The sequence below is a fragment of the Schistocerca serialis genome, chromosome 1 (assembly GCF_023864345.2).
Source record: "Schistocerca serialis cubense isolate TAMUIC-IGC-003099 chromosome 1, iqSchSeri2.2, whole genome shotgun sequence".
NCBI classification, from domain to species: Eukaryota; Metazoa; Arthropoda; class Insecta; order Orthoptera; family Acrididae; genus Schistocerca; species Schistocerca serialis.
Window position 1 is genome coordinate 691,436,918 of NC_064638.1, and position 19,022 is coordinate 691,455,939.

The 19,022-nt window shown below is 41.6% G+C and overlaps 1 protein-coding gene across 3 annotated transcripts in view; it reads left to right on the top strand.

The window, feature by feature from the left end:
* The window catches only part of LOC126480714 (protein UBASH3A homolog), a 275,438-nt gene that overhangs the window by 237,812 nt on the left and 18,604 nt on the right, over positions 1-19,022 (top strand). For all 3 annotated transcript variants that reach the window (XM_050103971.1, XM_050103980.1, XM_050103989.1), the window contains 3 exons: positions 1,136-1,351; positions 7,090-7,341; positions 7,431-7,676. In XM_050103971.1, coding sequence (XP_049959928.1) covers positions 1,136-1,351; positions 7,090-7,341; positions 7,431-7,669 — 707 coding nt within the window. In that variant the 3' untranslated portion in view covers positions 7,670-7,676. The remainder of the gene's footprint in view (positions 1-1,135; positions 1,352-7,089; positions 7,342-7,430; positions 7,677-19,022) is intronic.

A 19,022-nucleotide genomic window follows, 5' to 3' on the forward strand; every position in this document is an offset into this window, starting at 1 on the left:
ACAATATTGAATTCCAGCATTACTGATGGAGGTCTCAAAATTTGTCAGGGAAAAATGCTAAAACTTGTCTGTAAATCAGGGAAATATCAGGGAATTTCACTTGGGGAAACTTGTGGCAACCCTGGATGCTAACAGATTATTATCCAAAGAGGCAAATTGCTACAAAAGCAAAACAACATTATCTTCTAATGAGGTTACAGGAGGATCTGAAGATAGCATTACACGAAACTCTCCCAGCTGGTCACTTTGCTCCAGCAGTGCCACAGCTCATTCTACACAGTACTCACTGTCAGCCACACATGCTACTTCTTTGGGATCTCAAATTTTGCCCCAACCACTTATTTTTGTGACTTGATACCCAGTGACTTCCTTGTCTTTCCTTGCGTGAAGAAAACATAGATTACAGGATTTCCAGAATCATGACAAGATGGTTTTCAAAGTGGAACATTTCCTGAACATCCAAAGTGTGGATTTCACCACTACTCAAGGTCCCTACCAAGTTGACTATCATTGGGAAAAATGTGTCACATTGAAAGGTGAATCAGAGTAGAAGAACTAACAGCGTCACCAAGTTTCTTGATTGCAGCAGGATATTTTTGAGGCGATAATTAAAGCTTCATGACTTCCCCTTGTACAAATAAAAAACTGTGCTTTAGACTGGGACTCTGACCTGGCACTGGGCTTCCATATGCTGTACTCAAATTCCAGATTGCCACATTCACCTCCACATTTCATTCAAACATTACAAAAGGAAGATACACTATATAGTACCCCAGTTACAGCAATGAAACTACAATTTATCCATTTTCTTTGGAATGATAGGCCTACAGCATTGTGGGAGGAGAACATGTGTTGACTTTGCAAGAAATGGAGAGAGGGCCATTCTGTAGTTGAGCCTTTGAATCAATCAGTGAGGCATGCTCACATACCTTAGTCGGAAGAGCTGCTTTCCAAAACCGCATGTCAGATCTCTGTCCAGCACACAGTTTTAATTTGCTATCACATTGTGAAAAGAATCTTATCTCAGTTGGTTTATGCCACTCATAACCAACTTTACTAGTATATGTACTGTCTGTAAGTCCCAAAGCAGGTACTGATGTAATTATTAGTTATTGTTACTCTTCATATTTTGTAGGTAAATATATTCGCAAAGATCTCAACATGCCACAGTTAGTCCCAGCTCGAAGGGGTGGACCACAATCGTTCTTCAAAGACTGTCCCCTTACATGTGTTGGGGAACTACAAGCTAAGCTAGTGGGAGAGGCATTACGAGGTTCTGGAGTTCAAATGAAGCATGCATTCTCATCACCTTCCCTCCGCTGTGTGCAGACTTGTGCTGGTGTATTAAGAGGTAAGTCCAGCTTGTTATTCTCAAATTAGTACCATTTTGAAGGGCTGATAAGCCCTATGTTAAATTTAGATTCTGATTATTCTGATACTCTGGTACTAACTAAAGTGTAATTCTTATAAGGAACTGGTGAGCTGAATTTGATCTTGTGGCATGTGCAAAGCTATTGAATTTTTGGGTGGAGATCAGCTAATAGTAAAACCGGAGTATTGATCCTGGAATTTGAGTTATTGGGAACAGATTACATTTCCGTGAAGAAAACAGGGAAAGAAAAGGTAAGCAGATAGTGGAAACTAGAGACAGTGATGTGAAAACGAGGGGGGAGAAGCTAGATCAAAACTAACAAAAAAGAAAAAGGACAGAACACACAATTGAAAATATTTCATACACTGGTCGTTTGAAAATCATGAAATTTGAGTGTGCACAAAGTAGTAAGAGACTGTACCTCAACTCAACCATGCACTATGGTGTGACCTTATTGGAACTGGCCAGTGATCAGTTTGGGGTCCAGGTGATAGTGTTTCCCATGTCAGAAGAGGGTAGTTAGATTGGTGTGGGATCAAAAGAAAAAATGGTAAAAAAGCTGAATTGTGAAACAAAAAAAAATAAGTCATGTTCTTTATGTTGCACGGAGAATTGTGTAATTAAAGAACTGAAATACATTAATGAGGAGTAGTAATTGTGACATAAGTGTAGGATGCCTAATTCAACCAATGGAAAATCCAGGATGGAATGCTTTATTCTTTGCATACAAATGAGGCATCATTTGGGAGGTGAGAAAAGTATGATTAATATAACCAACCAACCTCAACCAACCTAAGACTGTGCATAAATTTAAAGACAAACTTTAAAACTAGAGTGAAACAGTAATTAAATAATTATAAATTATGAGCACATTACTCAGAGCATCAGTTGTTACATACACGGATGAGCAAAAACATTATGACCACCTGTTGAATAGAGTGTTGTTCCACTTCTCAAACACAATACAACAGAAATTCTGCTTGACAAGGATTCTACAAGTCCGTGATAGGACTCCAGAAGTATGTGGCACCAGATGCATATGCACGGGTCAAGCAATTTCAGCTAACTTTGGGGTGGTGGTTTATGGGCAAGTGCCTGACACCCAAAGTGTGTTCCAAAGGGTACAGATCACGAACATTTGCTGGCCAAGACATCAATCCCCCTCAAACAACTGCACCGTGATTCTGACCTTGAAACATAGTTATCCTGCTGGAAGATGTCATTGCCATAGGGGGAGACTTCAAGCATGAAGTGATGCAGTTGGCCCACAGTAATGTTCATGTAGTTCACTGCTGTCATGATGCCTTCGATTATCACCACAGGTTCTGTGGAAGCCCAACTCAGAGTACCCCATAGCATAATTCTGCCCTCACTGGCCTGCATCTGTGGTGCGGTGCATCTTTTGTGCAACTGTTTGCCTGGATGACGGCATGTTAGTACCCAACCATTGACCTGGTATAACAGGAAATGGATTCATTCGAAAGGCAACATTTTTCTACTGATACACAGTGAAAACTCAGTGATGTTGTGCCCACTGTGATCATAACTCATGATGTTGCTGGATCAAAATAGGAACGTATAGGGGTATTGTGATGTGGAGCTCCATGTTCAACAGTGGCCTTTGAACAGTGTGCTATGAAACACTTGTGCCTGCTTCAGCACTGTGCTCTGTTGTCAGGTCTGCCACAGATTGCTGCCTATCCTGGGTTATACAGTGGGGATCCTCCAACCTCCACATTTTGTGTTGAGATGTTGTATCCAACACCATACAGCTAATGCAGTATTCCACCATTCTTAAGCCAATTTCCACAGGTGCTCACAGGAGTAATGAGAACAACAGGAGACCAGCATCACCATTTCAGAGATTCTCCTTTCCAAACACAGTGCCACAACAATGTGCCCTTTGTCAAAACCACTTATATCAGTGGATTTCCGCATTTGCAGCCCGTATCTTCACTATAATGACTGCCTGTTCAACTCACTCCTGCTTACACTCTTTCCTTACTGTGTCACGTGCCTGTAACTCCCAGGAGCCATTCAGCCTTGTGGTGGGAAGTGGTCATAATATTCTGGCTGAGCAGTGTAATTTGACAAAGTTGAAAAGTAGATTTTGACCAAGAACATTTCTAGTACTACTTCAGACTTGAATGACCATGAGGCATCATCCAGTATTAATCAGCTTGTAAGTTCACTTCTATATCTATCAACATCTACTCCATTTTCATACATAGTCCACAAGCCACAGTATGGTGCACAACAGAGGGTAACCCATGCCATTAAGAGTTGTCTTCCTTTCTATTCCACTCATAAAAAAGAAACAACTGTCTATAAGCCTCCATACGAGCCCTATTATTTTTGTGGTCCTTATGCGAAATGTATGTTGGTGGCAGTAGAATTGTTCAGCAGTCAGCTTCAAATGCTGGTTCACCAAATTTTCCTAATAGTATTCCTCAAAAAGAACATCACCTTCCCTCCAGGGATTTCCATTTAAGTTGCCAAAGCATCTCCATAATGCTTGCATATTATTCAAACCTCCTGGTAACAAATCTAGCAGCCTGCCTCTGAATTTCTTCAATGCCTTCCTTTAATCCAACCTGGTACATATTTGAGACATTCAAGCGGTACTCCAGAATAGGTCACACTTGCAGGATATGTGAGGTCTTCTTTAAAAATGAACCACACTTTCCTAAAATTTGCCCAATAAGCTGAAGTCAACCATTCGTCATGCCTACCACAGTCCTCACATGCTTGTTGCATTTCATAATACTCTGCTGTATCACTCTGCTATGTTGTGCCCAGATGATTGAATGGTGGGACTGTACCAAGCAGCACACTACTAATGCTGTATCTGAACATTAGGGGTCTGTTTTTCCTCCACATTCACATTGACTTGCTTTTTACTACATTTAGATCTAGCTGCCATTCATCACACAAACTAGAAACTTCATGTAAGTCATCATGTATCCTCATTTAGTCACTCAGCTTTGACACCTTCCTGTACACCACAACACCGTGAACCATACGCGAATGCGAACCATACGCGACTGGAACAGGAAAGGGAGGTAATGACAGTGGCACGTAAAGTGCCCTCCGCCACACACCGTTGGGTGGCTTGCGGAGTATAAATGTAGATGTAGATGTAGATCATCAGCAAGCAACCACAGATTGCTGCCCATCCTGTCTTCCAGATCATTTATGTATATAGAAAATAGTAAAATAGTAGTGGTCCTACCACACTTCCTTGGGGCACTCTTGATTATACCCTTGATTCTGATGAACATCTGAATTTACTTATAAGTTTTGTAATTTAGTCAATACAATGAGAAGTTAAGGCATGTGCTGCAAATATAATTATAAACTTTTGATCATTAATGATGGAGTAAGGAACATGCACAAACTTCACTGTAGTTAGTAGTTTCTGGACAATTTTGTGGCAGGATGTGTGTAAGCATCCTGGGGATTTTCAAGCTCCTAGTAACTTATGTAAGCTAATAGCTTGCCTTTATATAGACTATCCAACATTCTTTCACAATTACAGGAACTTCTATAAAATAAATTAATTAGTTTGATTGTTTTTATAGCAAAAATTTTTTATAAATTCTATTTCAAAGTAACTTATATTTCTTTGAATATTTGATTAATAATTTGGAAATTTATGTGAATATGTGGTCACATCCAAACACATCTGAATTTAATTGGCTCTTTATAACCCTTGCTTTGTGTAGCAGGCAGTTTCACAGCAACAAAATCCCCTCCATGGAAAAAAGCTTAAGGTTACGAGAGTAATGCAGCATTTCACCTTTTTTGCCACTTCCACCTGCTGTTGCAACTGGGCAATGCAGACTGGATCACATGTCATTCCATCACATTGCACAGGTGCTCATTGTGATACATCTCATGACGGTGTGAACCAAAGAATGACTCACATCTTGGAGAACACATTGAGTTTGTATGCCAACTTTTCCTGCCAGAAAAATATATGGCTCTGATATAGGAATGGTTACAAATAGGCTGCAAGATGATCTGTGTCTATTCTGCAGTTTTTCCATATTCTTCCAAACACCACCACTCATTGCAAGAACTGTCCACATCCTGAAGTCTGGAGTTTGTCCTGTATGTCATTACCTGATGTAGGCCTGCTTGTAGTAGTTTGTACTGTAGACACTACTGCATTTGGAAGTGACTATCAGTAATGCCAGGGCAGACTCTGTTCTTATCACTAAACACAACTTTACACCATTCTTCACTCCAGTTACATCGTTCACTAAATGACATCGTTCACTAAATGACATCGTTCACTAAATGATTGGAGGCAGGTTACTTGGTGACAAGCGGTGAGAGGGTAAACTGATGCAGAGTGCCCTCACTTGTAGCTCAGCTTGCTGCATAGTAGTCCCTGTTGATCATATAACACATTGTAAATGCAATATGATCCTAATTTGTGCTGCAGTGTCAGGGCTATCAGCACTGGCTGCTCCTCTGATGTGACATTCCAGGTGTGATTTTGTGTCCTGCTGTCATTGAGGATTATGTACACCATTCTTGGGCCACTGCTTCGCTGCTGATACACAGCTGACACCTCAGACCCATTTTGCTAAGCAGATCTTCAAAAGAAGCAGTAATTCGCAATAAAATGTTGCTGAAATTCTGTTAATTGCATGACTAGTGCTCATTTATGCTCACCTGGCAGCATAAAAATATTTGCTAATATAGTAAGATGATCAAAGCAGCAAGTAACACTTTCAGCAAGGCACATTAATTTTTTTATGTGCTCAACATTTTCTTGTGACATTGTCAATGGTCAGCAGTCAGTGGTCTGTAGGATTGGGACATGAACTTAACCTTCTTCGTGGTGTTGGTTTAATCCTCCCCCTTCTCTGTTGGGTTATTAAAAGCACAAATATATCATGCCAGTTTGCAATTCACTGTGTAACTGATTCAGCTAGATGGCAAATTGTCACTCTTACTCCTTCCTCTTTCTAGGCTAAATGTTTACACCTAAGATACCTGATGTGGTAGTACTTACCTTCAGCAGGTGAAATTTGTAGTACTGCCGATAGACACACACACAGAAGCGTAAGTGACACACAATCCTAGGTTTCAGAACTAATAGTGGCTTCTGTGGGGAGGAGAGAAGGATAAGTTGGGGAAGATTAATGGGGGGGGGGGGGGGGCGGCACCCAAACTCTGGGGGAACCCACCTCGCTACGGGTTGTACAGTTCAAGCTGTTCAGAATGTGTTGAATTGAGGATAGCAACACAGGCCTCTGCTTGGGCCACCATGATGAGAGGGACACCATGGGTGCACAAGTGCAAGTTCTAGTGTGTATCAAAGTAGTGGAAATTGATGTGGCTGAAAGTGTGTAAGGGAAAAGGGGGTAGGGGGCACTAAATGAGGAATCATTTATGTCGAAAAGTGTTCTAAAACCAGCCCTCGCCAAGTTGTAGGTATCGGATCAGTACTAACATGGAGTTATAGCATTACTGTTTCAAATATGTTACAGTGATATGACTCATTTTGTGACTTACATTACTAGCTTTTCATTTCACAGTTCACTCAACAGTTCCATCACTTTCATTGTTTGATACCAAATATTTGTATATTCCTAAATATACTGTATTTTTAGTATCTACTAATGAATGGATGTTGTAAGATTTAGTTTAATAATTTAGCTGATGTGTTGGAAAATATATGTATTAGTAACTCTCCTGTGCAGGGCTTGGACAAGAAGATAAATTGCCTATAGCAATTGAACCTGGTCTCTTTGAGTGGTTAGCATGGTATCCCGATTCTCTTCCTGACTGGATGACTATCGAGGAATTACAAGCAGCAGGTTTTAATATCTGTGCAAACTATAAGCCACTTATACGTGTAGAGGAACTGCATGACCGACAAGAGAGTGTTGAACAGTTTTATATGAGAAGTTTTTATGTAGCACAAAGTATCGTGAAAAGCACTGCTGATGTTGGTATGTATGAAACAACTTATGGCTTTAAAATGTAATCATTGTATCTTCATTATAGAAATTATTGTATTATGTTTTTCTGATTTTTGTAGGAGGAAATGTTTTGCTAGTAGGACATGCAGCAACACTTGATGTCTGTTCCCGTCAGCTGACAGGATGTGCACCTAGAAATCGTGCTGATATGACTCGTTTGATACAGAAGATACCATATTGTAGTACAGCTACAGTTTGTGAGGTCAGCTCTGGAAAATGGGAACTAGATGAACCACCAATACCACCTGTTACACATTCAAATAATATGCGCTTTGATTGGAAGGCACTTCTTTCATAACAGTCACGTAAGTATATGATTTCATCTGAACATAACATCTAAACAAAAAACTGGAAAATTAGAGTTGCCATTTTGAATGAACATGTATAAATAAAAGACAATCTTTATTACTAGAAATGTAAATTGATATTAAACAAAATAAAAATTTAATTGGTCAAATTTAAAGTACTGATGTCATCAGCACTGTGGGTTCTTTGGGGAAAAGAGAGAGAGAGAGGGGGGGGGGGGGGGGGAATACGATGTTCATAGGTATGGACTAGACAAGCATAAGAAACAGGAAAGCACCAGGGTTAAAATAATAAAGAAGATGGTAATAATGAACAACTGTAAGGAAAAATTCATTTGCTGGCAGAATCAAGGCTATTGGTGAAGATGCATTGACTGGAGATGGATTTAAAAGAGGTTACAGAAGCTGAATAAAGTGGCATAGAAAGGGAAAATGATTAGTTGCTTGGAGAACTGTGACTATATTGATGTGAAGATTTACTGAATATTGGCTAATGGAATATCAATTAAAGAAACCAGTGAAAGACTGATTAAACTGGTGGACAACATGAACAATAATCTCAGCTCAGGAAGTAGGGGCACAAGTAAAAGGAAAGTAGTGGCTGTATTTGTCAGCCAGACATCTAAAAACAGTATGTTTTTGCCATCAGAGATGATTTGCTTGTATAGCTTAATGCATGTCATGCCAGACTGTTTTTTATGAATATGAAGATAATGAATTTCACTGAGGTGAATTGGGATGAAATCTATGAAAATGAAATTATGTGGAATGATTTCAGTAAAGTAGTGCTCAGAAATGATTAACTCCACTGTGTTAATCATGTTGTGATCAATGAAGATTTGTAGCTTATTATCAGTGGTCATATTTCAGAATGGAGAACTATTTTTGTAGGTTTTGACATACTAATAGGAAAACCATTGACAATGAAGGTTTAAGTCAGGTGGGGAGAGTTGTTGAGATTGCTTAATTGCCTAATATGTTAAGCTATTGCTTACAAAAACAGGTAACCAGGGTTTGGGTATTGATCTAGTATAAATTATAATTATTAGGGACATGTCATAGAAAGATGAAACCTGCTGAGACTGAATCTATACACCAGATTAATTATTAGTTTATAGGCAATTTCTTCACACCTCTGTAGATAAATACTGTGCTGATAGCTCTCCATTGCAAATAAGTGCCCATTATTTGTGTATTCTGAAAATGAGATTACTTTGAGGAAAAGCAAAAGTATATGAATATCTGAGTACCCCCACCAGTGAACATATCTATGGCCATAGATGAGCTGGTGAAGGTCTCATGGCATAGTGTAGGAAGATATCGCAGATGGTACATGTGGAGTATAGTATGGACAGACCCACTAACCCAAGTGTTTACTTGCTGAACGCACTAGACTGGGCCAGTCAGTTCTCATGCTGAGATCAACCAACATGGTCCTAGCTTCAGCACTGCACTGTGCTCTTGGTTCCGTGTGCTTTTTGCTTTGATCATTCGTGCTGGTTGCATTTGTTCTTACTCTGTGCCAGTCTCTTTATGATGTTTGAACTCTCTGTTCCCCCAAGGATTGACCCATACAATATGTTTTCTATCTCTCATTGTTCGACTCCCTGGTTTCCCAGTCAAGTACCCACCATCAACTATATTAGTGACATTTGTGCCAACTGGACAATTTAGTGAGATTGTCATGCCTATGCAGATAAAAAATCAGTGACAGAGGACATCCGTACATGTGTGATACTTTTTTCACCCTCATAGTGTTAAATTGTAGCCACCATGGTTCCTACATTAGCCACCATGGTTCCTACATTTATGCAATGCTGACAGCAACAGTTGTGGCTCTCAGCTGCTCAGACAGAATGTGGAACTGATGCACTCCCAATACTGTACTAATGGCAAGCCAGGCACCTGCAGAGAAGCTTTCTCCCCCACTGCGCCCAACACTGTCCACTGTTTTTGAGGAGTCTACTGGAAGGTGGAAGAATTGCCTGTACCAGTCCCTGCTGCACTGCCATGTAAGGTCACCTTGTTATTGTCCAGAAGTATGGAGTTGTACAAAATTGTGCTTAATTTGAAGCCCTCTAGCTACTCTGAGAAACTTAACTTTGAGGAGCTCTGTCAGTTACTCACACAGCATTTGGGACATCAAACACATGTGGTGGCAGTACAGTTGCAGTTTGACAAGCACTGCAAGTGCCCCAATCAGTCATCTGTGGCTTAGTTGCCAATTTGCAAGGTCTCTTGTGTAAGTGTTAGTTTCAGTGTCCCCATTGAGCTACCTGACATGCAGACTCAATGATTATAAATGACATCGTCTAATTAGAACCTGACCTTGAGATCCAGACTCAATGATTAGAAATGTCATCGTCTGATTAGAACCTGACCTTGAGATCCAGACTTGAGGTATTAGCCTCGTCTGACCCTTCTTTATCCAAAGTTGCCAAAATTGCTGAAACACGTTAACAGCAGTGGCAAATGATGTACTTTCATACATAAGGCAGATAGCAAGGTTAGATATGCATGGTAAACAGAATTAACTGTCCCATCAGGTTGGCCCAGTGACATTCCCTCTGCTGATCCATCATGTGATGACACCATTAATGATTTGAGTGGGATGATGTCACAGCACTGCCTGTCTTCACCTGGTGGTGAACTTGATAGTGCAAGTGAGTCGAAGAGTCAGGGTCACTGCTTGCAATGTTTTCGGGCTCTCAGCATCTCTCTCCTTCCTAATCTGTTTCCACTCAATGGGAAAGTCAGTGGTCCTGCCCCAATTGTCATTCTGTGCGCATTAGACAGGATTGCCTGTCTAATGTGTGAGATATGCCAAGAGATAGACCATTTGGTATCAGTTTGTGATAGTCGGCGAGTCGCATGATGGTCGTCAGAGACCCAGTATTTTCCCAAGACTCAGAAGCTGTCCCTGATGCCCCATGAGCCTTGTCCCACTGTATTCTACTACTGTGGTTAGGCGACCGATTGCATTTCAAACCAACATGAGGGCAGTGGTTAGCCTAATTAACTTACACATGTACAGGCTCCTGGGCTGCCCTGTGTTCCAGCAACCACATTTTCAAGTAGTGTTTTATAGTAAACAATGTATTTCACTGTGAGACAGTACTTCATCTCAGCACTTTATAAGAATGTGGGATGGCAACTTTCATTGTTATTGGTAAATTTACCATTGGTGCAAAATATTTTTGTGCTAGATGGATTTCCTGTTTTTGGATTCTAGATAGTTGACAAAAGTCCATTATGGTCCCAATCAGTCCCCTTTCAAGATTTTTACCCTTCACTATGGAAATTCAGCCAACAGTTTTAGAATACCTTTGGTCATGCAGAAAATTTGAGACCCGTGTTTCTCTCTTATGCCACCAGCAATACATAAATGTATTCATTGCTGCCCCATTCCATTTTCCATGTGTGACGAGTTCGAAGCCAAGTTGCAGCATTGACAGGAACTCAACATCATCTTTCCTATTTCATCTAGTCAATGGACCACTGCTTTATTGGTGATTCAGAAGCCAGATGGCATTGTGTACCTTTGCAACGATTTTAGCCAAGCAACCAGCACACACTGTGTCATGGGTTAGTATTCCATTCCATGTCTGGAGGAGTTATTGGTGAAGTTGTCAGGGGGGCAAACTAATTATTTGTAGGTGAAAAAGGGTGCCCTGTGTATCATTTTTGACATTACAAAGTTTAACTTTTTTTGTTGTTGTGTGGAGCTAAGTTCCTTCTCATTCCTGACAACAAACCACTTGTTTTGTTTGTCAGCCCTCATTCTAAGCTACTGTATAGGATTAACCATTGATTGCAGATGTGGGCACTTTTTCTCAATAATTATTGCTATGACATTCATTACAGTCCACTGCCCAGAAAGCCAATGCAGATGCGCTATCGTGGTTGCTGGAAGGACCAGATTCAGAGTTCGATCACAAGAGACTCTTGTTTTCGCCTTGGATGATACCTTGCAGCAGACATTGCTGATTTTTCTGTTGACCGTGCAAGAGAATGCAGCTGCCATGCCCACCTACCCACTTTTCTGAAATATCATCTCAGCCATCAGGGATGGCTCAAGTTTCCTCATAGGGAGTGGATTCAGAGTGGTATACATTTTCTTACTATGAGGTCAACTCAACATTGTCCAGTGTGTCCTCAAGCTTGCCACAGTGGAGCAAAGCTGTTGACTTATCATCCTTCCAGCACTCTGTCCTCTCATACTCCAACTGCTGTATGTAATGCACTCAGGTATGTCCCATGTGTTGGCTCTGGCATGGTGTCGTGTTTACTGGCCAGCAATCGATCATAACACTGAACGTTTTGTGTGGGATTGTGCAGTCTGTGCGCAGAACCAGACTGCACCATGTCAGTTTTCCCCTTGTTCAGTACCAGAGCACTCTTGGCACATGGTAGCTTTGCAGACTACTTTTTTGGGAAGCATGTGGTTGTTATTGGTGGATGGTGGATGTGTTGTCCAATTTCTTGTATGTAGGCAGAATGTAGAATTTATGAAACAGACAACATACCATCAGACTTTTGGAAAAATATCATCCACAAAGTTCTGAAGCTAGCACGAGAAGTTAAGTGCAAGCACTATTGCACAGTTAGCTTAACAACTTGTGCATCCGCATTGCTGACAACAATAATATACAGAAAAATGAAAAAGAAAATTGAGGATCTGTAAGATGTTTGGCTTTAGGAGAGCCAGTTCTGATGTTGCACTTGATAATGGAAATAAGAGTGAAGAAAAATCCAGACATGTCATAAGCTTTGTTGAACTGGAAAAAGTGTTCAACAGTCTAAAATGGTGCAACTTGTTCAGAATTCTGAGGAAAATAGGAGTAAGGTATAGGGCATGACAGGTAATATAAAATATGTACAAGACCCAAGAGGGAACAATGAGACTGGAAGAGCAAGAAAGAAGTTCTCAGATTAGAAAGGATATAAAACAGGGATGCAGTCTTTCTACTCCTCCTGTTCAGTCTGTGCTATAAGCAGCAATGATGGAAATAAAAGAATGGTTCAAGAGTGGGATTAAAATTCAGGGTGAAAGGATATCGGTGATAAGATTTGCTGTTGACTTTGCTGTCTTCAGTGATGGTGAAGAATTGTTACAGAATCTGCTGAATGGAAATAACATGCTAATGAGTCCCGAAATATGGACTGAGAGACAATAGTAATGAGAAGTAGCAGGAATGAGAATAGCAAGAATCTTCACATCAAAACTGATGATCACAAAGTAGATGAAGTTAAGGAATTCTGCTGCCTTGGAAGCAAAATAACCAATGACAGATGAAGCAAGGATGACATAAAAAGCAGACTAGCACAGACAAAGAGGGTGTTCCTGGCCAAAAGATATGTGTTAGTATCAAACATAGGCCTTAATTTTAGAAAGAAATAAATTGTATGGAGGTGAACCATGGTCTGCGGTAAAACAGAAACAGGAGAGAACTGAAGAATTTTAGATGTGGTACTACAGAAAAATGTTTGAAATAAGGTGGACTGATAAGTTAAGGAATAAGGAAGTTCACCAAAGAATCGGCGAAGAAGGGAACAATTGGAAAACCATAATTTCTTCATGTATGGATTCACAGCCACATTGTATCATCTAAATGATATGGTAGTTAAAATGGTTCTGTCATTTAGACAATGTGGGAAAAACAGACAAAAAGAAGGGACAGGATTATAGGACATCTACATCTACATCTACATCCATACTCCGCAGGCCACCTGACGGTGTGTGGCGGAGGGTACCTTGAGTACCTCTATCGGTTCTCCATTCTATTCCAGTCTCATATTGTTCGTGGAAAGAAGGATTGTCGGTATGCCTCTGTGTGGGCTCTAATCTCTCTGATTTTATGCTCATGGTCTCTTCGCGAGATATACGTAGGAGGGAGCAATATACTGCTTGACTCTTCGGTGAAGGTATGTTCTCGAAACTTTGACAAAAGCCCGTACCGAGCTACTGAGCGCCTCTCCTGCAGAGTCTTCCACTGGAGTTTATCTATCATCTCCGTAACGCTTTCGCGATTACTAAATGATCCTGTAACGAAGCGTGCTGCTCTCCATTGGATCTTCTCTATATCTTCTATCAACCCTATCTGGTACGGATCCCACACTGCTGAGCAGTATTTAAGCAGTGGGCGAACAAGCGTACTGTAACCTACTTCCTTTGTTTTCGGATTGCATTTCCTTAGGATTCTTCCAATGAATCTCAGTCTGGCATCTGCTTTACCGACGATCAACATTATATGATCATTCCATTTTAAATCACTCCTAATGCATACTCCCAGATAATTTATGGTATTAACTGCTTCCAGTTGCTGACCTGCTATTTTGTAGCTACAAAACGTGTTCCAAAATTCTACAACTGATCGACGTTAGAGATATAGGTCTATAGTTCTGCACATCTGCTCGACATCCCTTCTTGAAAACGGGGATGACCTGTGCCCTTTTCCAATCCTTTGGAACGCTACGCTCTTCTAGAGACCTACGGTACACCACTGTAAGAAGGGGGGCAAGTTCCTTCGCGTACTCTGTAAAATTGAACTGGTATCCCATCAGGTCCAGAGGCCTTTCGTTTTTTGAGCGACTTTAATTGTTTCTCTATCCCTCTGTCATCTATTTCGATATCTACCATTTTGTCATCTGTGCGACAATCTAGAGAAGGAACTACAGTGCAATCTTCCTCTGTGAAACAACTTTGGAAAAAGACATTTAGTATTTCGGCCTTTAGTCTGTCATCCTCTGTTTCAGTACCATTTTGGTCACAGAGTGTCTGGACATTTTGTTTTGATCCACCTACCGCTTTGACATAAGACCAAAATTTCTTAGGATTTTCTGCCAAGTCAGTACATAGAACTTTACTTTCGAATTCATTGAACGCCTCTCGCATAGCCCTCCTCACACTACATTTCGCTTCGCGTAATTTTTGTTTGTCTGCAAGGCTTTGGCTCTTTTCCATCTCTTACGATCTTGCTTGGCACATACTCATCTAACGCATTATGTACGACGGTTTTGAACTTTGTCCACTGATCCTCAACACTATCTGTACTTGAGACAAAACTTTTGTGTTGAGCCAACAGGTACTCTGAAATCTGCTTTTTGTCACTTTTTCTAAACAGAAAAATCTTCCTACCCTTTTTAATAGTCCTATTTACGGCTGAAATCATCGATGCCGTAACCGCTTTATGATCGCTGATTCCCTGTTTTGCGTTAACTTTTTCAAATAGTTCGGGTCTGTTTGTCACCAGAAGGTCTAATATGTTATCGCCACGAGTCGGTTCTCTGTTTAACTGCTCAAGGTAGTTTTCAGATAAAGCACTTAAAAAAATTTCACTGGATTCTTTGTCCCTGCCACCCGTTATGAACGTCTGAGTCTCCCAGTCTATATCCGGCAAATTAAAATCTCCACCCAGAACTATAACATGGGGGGGGGGGGGGGAGGGGGGGAAATCTACAGGTGTTACAATGTCAGGGAATTACTTCCATGGTACTATACAGAGTTCCAGAGAGTAAAAACTATAGAGGGAGAGAGCGACTGGAATACATGCAACAAGATTTTAGCATAGGATGTTATGTCACAGATTTTCGCATTTTCAATGGTATCCAGGATCTAACTACCACTCAGTTTCACCTGGGTTCTTACTTAGAGGTCGAAGAGTTCATTGAACTTTCAAGCCCCAAATGATGAAGTCTGTTTGATTCATGCCACGATGATGCACTGTCTGGCTTTCTGGCCATGGATGAGGCACAGCCGATTAAAGAGTGCAGGCTGGCAGAATGTTTGCATGGGTGTGAGCCACGGAGCTTCATGGATTTGTTGAGGATTTGTTACACCCTGAGTTGCACGCCCTGGAACGTTGCAGCGCAATGCATTTTCCTTGCGGGGCTGCCATTTGGGCCCTGTCTTTCAGCTGGAAGCAGGTATGGCTTCCAGGTGTAGTGGTGGGCCATAAAGGTCTGCCTTCATTTGTGATGGATGTTGGCAAGGAGCAGGTGACCCATCATTCAAATCAGTTGTGTCTGTGACCCATTGGACATGTGAGGCCACTGTCTCTGCACCATCTGGGTGACAGGGTTGGTCACAGCATTACCTTGGTTGCAGCCTCCCAACTGCAGCAGCATGTACACCATGTTCTCGTCCTCACTGCGCCCATCCATACTGCACATGCCACCGTCCTAATTTTGTCCGCAGACTAGGTTGCCAGCGGCAAATGCTCCTGTGGCTCCCAGTGGCTGAGACATGGACTTGAAAACTGCACGCTCCTTTCCCGACTTGCCTGTGGATGAGTTGTCACCCGCACCATTGCAGACAGAACAGCTTTCTGCCAGCCTTCACATCTTGGCTCTGTGTGGACATTGCCTACTCAGTGGTAGACCCACTGCTGGGAAATCTTGTGCCCCAGTTCTGGGTTTGTGATGAAGTTTTCGACAGAAATCAGGCCATTTTCAGCCCTAAAACCCCTTTTCAGGGTGGAGGGATTTAGAATCCCTACCAGTGGGCATACATATTGACACAAATGAGCTGGCATGGGCCTCGTAGAGGAGTACTACAGGCAGCTATCACAAACAGCACACAGAGCACAGACCCAGTGATACAGATGTTTACCTGCAGTGGCTATAGACCAGGCCAATCCCTTCTTATGCTGGGATCAACCATTGCGGATCTGGCTTCAGCATTTCATTGTGTCCTGGGTTCTGCATTCTAGCTGATTTGATCATTCATGCTGATTGTATTTCTTCTACACACTGTGTGGACACACTGCTCCGTGTACATTGGTTTACAAGTCGTGTTTTCCCTCTTCCGGTGTTCAGCTACCTGGTCGAGCACCCATTGTTGGTTAGAATAATGGCATTTGTGCCAGCAAGGTGGTTTAGCATCATTATAACACCTGTGCAGGTACAAAAAATTTAAATCAGATACATGTGGTGTCGCAACAAAGTTATTATGCAGAGTACATTTACAATTTATGGAAAATGCTTTGAACTATACAGAGATATTTAAAAGTTTTAAATCTCTTGTGAGGCAGAATTGCATTAGTTGAATTTAATGGACAGATTGTACCTAGATTGTTTTCAAAAACATCACAATTTTTTATCTTTAGGTAGTAAACTGTTAGCTAATTGAAAGTGCAAATAGTGGAAGAGTGGAACATTCTAAAGAAGAAGAAAGTGAAAGAAAACTCTAGAATATTCATTTTAGACTATGTCCTTCAACAGATGAAGAACGCTCACACATATTCACAAATCACACACAATTGGTCACTGTCTTTTGCAGGCACTAATGCCCGAGTGCAACTACATGTGAGGCAAGCAGCATCCTGGGAGGGGATGGGTAGTGTGTGTACCGAAGAAGTGTGTGTGTATGTGTGTGTGTGTGTGTGTGTGTGTGTGTGTGGTGGGGGGGGGGGGGGGGGAATACTATTGCTGCCTTTGGGAGCATGCAGGACCATGGTGAGGGTAGGACAGGGCTTATGTGGTTGTGTATTATTTTTTGGATTTTAACCATCATCTTAAGGCAGTTTTTTCTGCTTAGCTTTTGTATCCTGCTGTGAGAGACATATTCAAGGCTGTGTAGAATGTCAGAGTGATTCTCTTCACATTTACCACTTGAAAAAGTGAATATTCAGCATCTTTATTCATACAAAAAACTTGTGCAGCCAAGCTGCAACTGTATAATGATTGTAATAATTGAAACACTGTTGAAAGTTAAGTGGAGGCAAAGTTGGTGCTGGAGACTGATTGATGTGCGACTTAAGTGCTGCTAGCTGTGGAAGGGTTTTCGGAAGAAAGCTGGTTCTGCCTCAGTGCCAGTTATGGGTGTGTGTTGATTAGGAGGAGGGCATTTGAGGGCCTGCTACCAGTCTATCTGCATGCTGGACACACTGGACATGCAGCTGGAATTATGGTCGGGGTATGATTTTGTATGATAGTAGGGGCACTCTTACTGTTAATCAATGCACCCTGACTTGCAGATTTGTACATCAGTCTGGTGATTTGCCTTGTTGTGCTGCTATTCGTGGGCAGCGTTGGGGGTGGTGTTTTCCAACAGGATAACACTTGCCCACGTACCGCTATTGTAGCACAACGTGCTCTACAGAATGACCACATGTTGCCTTGGCCTGCTCAATCACCACATCTGTCTCCAGTCAAGCACATATGGGGCATAATCAGATGATAACTCCAGTATCATTCACAGACAGCATTAACCATTCCTATATTGACAGACCAAGTGCAATAGGCATGGACCTCCATCCCACAATTTGACATCTGACACTTGTGCAACGGAATGCATGCACGTTTGCAAACTTGCATTCAACATTCTGGTGGTTACATCGGTTATTAATGGACCAGCATTTCACACATGCAATGGTGTATCTCATGCTTACATTAAACTGTGTTCTTACAGTGTTAACCACTTGAATAAACTGAAGAGCCAAAGAAACTGGTACACCTGCCTAATATCATGTAGGGTCCCCTGAGCACACGGAAGTGCCATCACACAATGTGGCATGGACTCGACTAATGTCTGAAGTAGTGCTGGAGGGAATTGACACCATTAATCCTACATGGCTGTCCGTAAATCCATAAAAATACGAGGGGGTGGAGATCTCACGTTGCAAGACATCCCAGGTATGCTCAATAATGTTCACGTCTTGAGAGTTTGGTGGCCAGGGAAAATGTCTAAACTCAGAGTAGTGTTCCTGGAGCCACTCTGTAGCAATTCTGGACATATGGTGTGTTGCATTGTCCTGCTGGAATTGCCCAAGTCCATGGGAATGCACAATGGACATAAATGGATGCAGGTGATCAGATAGGATGCTTATGAATATGTCACCTAATAGTAATATCTAGACCTATCAGGGGTCCCATATCACTCCAATTGCACACGCTGCACACCATTACAGAGCCTCAACCAGCTTGAACCATCCCCTGTTGACATTAAGGGTCCATGGATTCATGAGGTTGTCTCCATACCTGTACATGTCCATCCAGTTGATACAGTTTGAAATGAGACTTGTCCACCAGGCAGCATGTTTCCAGTCATCAACAGTCCAATGTTTGTGTCGATAGGCCTAGGCGAGGTGTAAAGCTTTGTGTCATGCAGTCATCAAGGGTACACGAGTGGGCCTTCGGCTCCGAAAGCCCATGATGTTTTGTTGAATGGTTCTCATGCTGACATTTGTTGATGGCCCCACATTGAAATATGCAACGATTTGCAGAAGGGTTGCATTTCTGTCATGTTGAATGATTCTCTTCAGTCGTTGTCAGTCCCATTCTTGCAGGATCTTTTTCCAGGCACAGAAATGTCAGAGATTTGATGTTTTACCGAATTCCTAATGT